The sequence below is a fragment of the Euphorbia lathyris genome, chromosome 5, assembly GCF_963576675.1.
Source record: "Euphorbia lathyris chromosome 5, ddEupLath1.1, whole genome shotgun sequence".
In the NCBI taxonomy this organism is placed as follows: Eukaryota; Viridiplantae; Streptophyta; class Magnoliopsida; order Malpighiales; family Euphorbiaceae; genus Euphorbia; species Euphorbia lathyris.
In genome coordinates this window covers 79528802-79535084 of record NC_088914.1, presented here as the reverse complement: position 1 = coordinate 79535084, position 6283 = coordinate 79528802, and the positions used below count along the sequence as shown (strand labels likewise).

Genomic DNA, 6283 nt, shown 5'->3' with positions numbered 1-6283 from the left:
ATCTAAAGGTGAATAACCAAATTCACTTGGTCATTAAGGTCCATGGAAACATTCCTGAATAAAAAACACGAACAAATTGGCAGAGTATATAAAAACCACCAAATTTCTTAAAAAAAAAAGAATACAAATTAAAATGAATTTACGTTGAACACTGTTCAATGTTCAATATAGGTGTTTAAAATTGGATGGGTTATTATAACCAACTTTATCGCAACATGAAAACTAGTTTTTATGGGTTACAATGAATTACATGGATTTAATGGTTCATGAGTTTCATGATGGGTGATTCAATGAACATGCCAAAAATAATGTAGAGAACCAATTGGATTTATTAATTGAATTGGATTCTCAATTTTCACGAGTGAAACAGGATTAGATTATCAATTAAAATTGAATTGCTTTTCTAATTTTTCATGGTTACAGACAAATTTATTTCAAGAATAAAACTTTATTGCAAATGGAAATAATATGGTAAAAATATTATGTATCAAAGTATAATCCAGTGTATAAATTATGATGTTTATGCTATTCATTCATTTCACATTGTAACCATCAAGTGTGAAGATCACCACATAGGGCAGAGAAAGCTGAAATTACAGAAGGGTAAATAACTGAATATGTACAAAGATGAAGCAAAATAAATTCTGTTTACCCCTTAACTTCTTTGGTAGAAGGTAGATTCCGAATTTCGTGACTTGGAGAAGATAAAACCGTTGAGGCCCCGAAAATAAATATTAATCAGCTGAGCATGGTTGGATGCCCTGTCTGTAGCATTCTCTTGATCATGTCCATCCCAAAAGCCGAATCCGATGAACTGAGTAATGGCAGTACAATGTTAACTCAGCAGTACTCTAATCATGAGCTTCAGAGAAATTTCCTAACAGAAAAATAGCGACACCGCAATTTCTCATTAACAGAACAAGGACATCAAGAGCCAGTTAACAACCCTACTATGCATAACATAAATAACCACTAAAGGGAGGCTCTTTAACTACTAGGAAGTCTTTCTGCTAAACCCACTTAAACAAGCGTTTAGATGAGTTTAATTAGCAGAAGAAAGTAAATGGAAAAGCAAAACTTCACTTTTGAGCATCAATTTTATGATATATCAAAGGAGTACATCTCTTCAGTGGTGGTGAGGCCAGCCTTGGATGCTAGAGTCGGGGGGCTGAGAACGTCGTCATTTTGGCCTGGGCAGTGTATATGTTTATTGCCCTATCTAGGCCAAAACGACGCCATTTTGGCCTGGGCTGGGGAAAAAAAGACATTGCCAGCCCATAAAGAGCTGGGTATCTCCTTCATCTGCTGGGGGTGTAAATTGCACCCCCAACAGATGAAATTGCAGGGTTGAGGCAGGCGGAACCACCCCTCTCAGGGGTGGCTCCGATGGCAAGGGGTGCTACGCAACCCCCACTCTGTCCCCCTCCGCCTTCGCATATAAGCACATAAAAGGAAAACATTGGAAGCAGAACTTCATTCATAATCCCAAGCAAGTTGCTACAAGCATATACAATAGATTGGCTTTCAATGCTGTTTGCACCAAAAATAAAATTTTCCTAATGCATATCCTGGTTTACTCATTTCATGGGATAAACTTTTCTTTTTAGGAAACTTTTCATATTTTCCTAGTACATCGTTCACTTAGGATTTCCTAGAGTGAACCTCAGTTTCCCTCAAAGGAAACATCTCAAATAGTGTACCTTGGGGGAAACCATGTAGCGTACCTCGTGGGAAACCAACTTCCTATAGTGGACATCAGAGGGGACTTAAAGTAAACATAGGAGAACCAAGTGCCAATTAATATTTTAACGTGTTTTTGTGAGCCAATTAAAAAACAGGAAAAATCAGAAAGTGTACGTCAATCCATCGTGGAAGTCAAAGTGGAGGTTACTCAATATGGTGGAGAACGTGGATTAGTGGAAAGAAGTAGGAAGTTACTCCCAACATCTATAAAAGGTAGAAATCACGAACAACAACAACTCAACACATCCAAGCAAAACTCTAGCAAATTATCTCTAGACTTCAGCATCTTTAGAATTCTCAGTCATCCTTTAGTTTCAATTTTCAGATTTCAAGTTCCATTCACGCTTTCTAGTACATTTTTATTTTATTTATTGTTTCAATCATTTTCTGTAAGGTTGGTATCGTTTTGATAATTGAATCCTTTAGGAATTTTCGGTCTCTTTAATTCTTACAATCGTTTGTTACGTAGAAGTTAGAAAGCGCACTCAATTTCATTCCATAGTTCGAGAAAACTATAATTCTCTGGCACGCCCGCAATTTCCCACGAAAGAGCCAAACAAATGCCTATTAGAAATCTCTTTGGGTTGGTTAGCCAAATGAAAGGCACAGTATTGCTCTAACGGGGTTCATGAAAAGGAGTTGATATAATGCAATTCCCTCTTACCATGGAATTTTACATTCAAAAGACAAATAATTCTCAGTCACCGAGTGATTAAGGACTGGAGACTCAGAGAAACTTCACACTGATCCATACACTTGATCTTAAAGGTTCTACAATAGTACCAGATAAAGTGAAGAATAGAGCATGCTAGCATGCTTGATATGATGATATCTATTTTGCTGAGTCTAAGTATTTCAGCCTTGTTAAACTAGTGCCTCAATCATTCTTTCGCTTTATCAAGTTTCATTTACAAACCATGTTCATTTCATTAGACAATTCCTTCAAAAAGTATGCTAAAAGATAGATATTTTCTTATGCTCACAGGTTTTATAAACCATGTAATCGTAAAATCCAAATTTCAGATTTCACAAACATATCATGACCATAACCTCAACATTGTGCACCTATTAAGACCAACTCTTTCCAGATTCAATTTACAAGAATCAAAGATCAAGAAAATCAGAATAATCAAATTACAAAGAACTAGTAAAGCTAACCCAACCAAAAGAGAATGCATGATAAGTATCTTAACATAACCAAGATTAATATCCATCACAAGGTGAGAAAAAATGAAGAAAAACTGACCTTGGGATGGTAACTTCGTAAGGGAAATAGATTACACCCTCAGCTATAGGGGGAACATGATCTTTTTTCTCATTCACAAATTTTATTATTTGGAACAGAACCTCACGGAGAGATGCTTCAAGTGTTGCTCTACGAACACTCCTTTCTTCAGTTGCACTCTCTGGAAATAAAATGAAAAATTATTTTCTGCTTTTAAAATGGCAAACCAATCTCCTAGTTAAGGTAAAAAAGTGATGATACCTCCCGGATCAAGAACTGCTTTGGAATGATGAGACTTTCCAGGGTGTGCCTTTGGGTGTTGAGACACATTTAAATTAATGTACCATTGTTCCCAATATAGCCTTTCAATTTTATTGGTGAACCATGATGGCTGTTTGCTTTTCACTTCATAGAAGGATAAGCATATCTGAGCCAAAAAGTAGGATTCAACAATCAATACAAAAATCTGTAATATTACAAGCTCTATGTAAATATTATCAGTCAAGGTCATTCACATGACGATGCATATTAAACACTAAGCATGCCGAGTTTACCACAAATGTTGGCTGCACCATGCCACATAAAAGATGAACCAATGATAACTGATAAAAATAAGATTGAAATGCTAAAACAGATGCAATATACGATGCAACTAAGTGTTTGTAGATATGGCTACAAAGATCCTTCTCCGATAGAGAACCAAATACGAAGATATAGCTCTGAAGCTAATACATTGGATAAAAACTACTAGCTCTGATCAAATTCCAGCCCATGCAAGGAACTTAATTTAGCAACTTCAAGAATGTAGCAAAACACACCTGGCTCTTCTTATTTGGGTGTTTCTCAACCCAACTTATGAATTGCTCAATCTTCTCATCTATTTTCTTTTCAACATCAATATCCCCACATTGGACCTATGAAATAAAAGGACCAATGCAATAACAAGTCAATATCAAAATCCGCCAACATCAAACTTCAACATACAATTTAATGATTACTAGCAAAGTTGATTAACAAACAGGAAAAGCTGGGAAAACAGTAGATGTGCCCTCAAATAATAAATCTATCCGAAAATTGAATCTCTTAATTACCATAATGGATAACAGATTTCCAAAAGGAATGAAAATTCCATGTCAGTGGAACTCTCTCCCTCCTTTATATTTCAATACCAATTGAGGGCTTGAAATTTGAATATTCAAAACTACAACGTAGCTTCCGTTTAAACTCACTTTCTCATAACCAAATCTTCCACAGAGGCTTTATAGTTGGCAAGCATTATCATGATAAGGGTGGCCCGGTGCACTATGCATCCCTGCTAAGCGACCGTCCAGGGAGGGATCCCACCACAAGAGTGTAGTGGGGGAAAGCCTTCGCTGCCAATTTTTTGGCAAGAGGTCGCTCCTAAGACTCGAAAAAGTGACCAAAACGTTTATAAAAATGCTTCTACTCCGTACAATAAATCCAAGGATTGCTAGAATACTTACATATGTGATCTCAAACAGTTCCAAATCAATATCTCTAGGCCGGATAAGTCCTAAAGCTCGATGAAAGACAATCGTGTGTAAAATACCTGTAATCAATTTCACCTTTTCAATTCAAACACAAGAAAAACAAGAGCTTAAAGGCTCTGAACTCCATAATATTGCCGATCTCTACAACATAAGTAAAAGAGCAAGCAGGAAATCAAACAGCAACTGTAACTTTAAACGTTCAAGCTTCCAATTTTGACTATCAATTTCAACAAGATTTGTTCTTTCCTTAAATAATGAAAAAAAAAAAAAAAATTACTTACAGCGTAGAACTTCCCTTATCTCAAAATGTTCCACCTCCTACATATAGAACAGAACAGTTTCCTATGAAAAATTCCGATTCAGTGAGGAAATCAAAGTAAAACCAAACAATTTAGGATGGGGATTGCGATTACCAGTTCTTTGAGATGGCAGACTTCGCAATTCATTATGAATCTTGCTGCCGCTGTTGATAAAATTGAGGAAAAGAGAGAGTGAGTGATCTAGGGTAGTATTGAATAGAAGAGATGAAGATAGGTTGGGTTACAGGTGATCGGCGATCGGAGATGTGCAATGAAGGGGCATGTGTTGTGTCGCTTGCCGTATGTTAGTGACCTTCCTCAGGTGGGACTGTTAAAGCTCTGCTTCAAGTAAAAGCACTGTTAAAAGAAATTGTTAGTTAATTACAAATATTCATTTTCGTCTTCAATGTGTGTTTTCTTTTATCAAGTCTTTAATAATGTGTAGAGATAATTGATTCAAAAAAATAAAATAATGTGCAGAGATAATGTATATATTTCCTTTCATGCTTTTAGAGAATTAGAGTATGAAATTAAGCAAATTGAAGTGAAGTGAAACTCAATTCGATTGAAACTAAAATAATAATATAATCATTAATATTATCGTTAATATGCCGATACGAAACAATTTTAATTGCAAAATAAAGATTTAGGCCTTGTTTGGATGGAGGTATCTTAAAATAAGTGAGGGTAAGTGAGGATAGCTAATTTTGTTTGTTTTGAGGTGTAATTGAATGTAATAGTAAGTGAGGGTATGTGAGGTGAAATTTGGCTTATTTTCTTTACACCCTAAATTGGAGGGTAGGTGAGTGACAGATTTTTCTTTTCTAAAATTACCCTCTATATTTTATTTTAAAATAAAACATTGTTTGGGTATAAAAGTAATTTTGTATATAACCTACCTTACCTTACTTTACTTTACCATCAAACCAAACATAATTACATTATTAAACCATCACTTACCATACCTTCAATCCAAACACAACAAGTTATTTCATACACTTCACTTACCTTACCTCACATTACCTTACTTTAAAATACCTCCATCCAAACAAGGCCTTAGGTCGTGTTCCTTTTTACTTAAATCTATATATTATTATTATATTATATATGTATAATATAAAACAGTAACGATGGAGCTGATGTGTCACTTCCTCATTTTTTACTGATAGAAAATATAATATAATATATAATATATTAATTTTAATAAAAAATATAATATATTAATTTTAATTATATTATTATATTTATCTATAAAAAGATTATTTTATCTGTACTATATCTAAGAGTTCTACAAAATTTAAATTAATCCCAAAAATCTCTCTAATTCTCTGGATATCTATATCTAAAAGTTATACAAAATTTAAATTAATCCCTAAAATCTCTCTAATTCTCTACATATCTATATATAATATAAAACAGTAACGATGGAGCTAAGATGTATGTCACTTCCTCTTTTTTTACTGATAAAAAATATAATCTATATATAATATAAAACAGTAATGATG

General features: G+C 34.3%; 1 protein-coding gene across 2 annotated transcripts; it reads right to left on the bottom strand.

Moving 5' to 3' along the window:
• Positions 1 to 464: 464 nt before the first annotated feature.
• LOC136230313 (autophagy-related protein 101) lies at positions 465 to 5198 on the bottom strand. 2 transcript variants are annotated; one of them, XM_066019354.1, is made up of 8 exons: positions 5024 to 5198; positions 4893 to 4942; positions 4761 to 4797; positions 4453 to 4538; positions 3787 to 3882; positions 3230 to 3395; positions 2990 to 3149; positions 465 to 814 (listed from the first exon to the last, which is right to left on the bottom strand). In XM_066019354.1, exons 2-8 carry the CDS (start codon positions 4923 to 4925, stop codon positions 739 to 741), a joined length of 654 nt encoding a protein of 217 aa, XP_065875426.1. In that variant the 5' UTR covers positions 4926 to 4942; positions 5024 to 5198; the 3' UTR covers positions 465 to 738. The 2 variants fall into 2 exon arrangements, with proteins under 2 accessions (XP_065875426.1, XP_065875427.1); XM_066019355.1 differs by having other exon boundaries at positions 465 to 877; positions 4893 to 5198.
• Between the last annotated feature and the right edge of the window lie 1085 nt (positions 5199 to 6283).

Bases quoted from the DNA above. Each gene is read 5' to 3' on its own strand.
- LOC136230313 (XM_066019354.1), bottom strand. From the start codon at position 4,925: ATGAATTGCGAAGTCTGCCATCTCAAAGAACTG. The intron at 4,798-4,892 runs GTAATCGCAATC...TTCTATATGTAG, and splicing joins TCTGCCATCTCAAAGAACTG to GAGGTGGAACATTTTGAGAT. The intron at 3,396-3,786 runs GTGTGTTTTGCT...TTTTTGGCTCAG, and splicing joins ACCCAAATAAGAAGAGCCAG to ATATGCTTATCCTTCTATGA.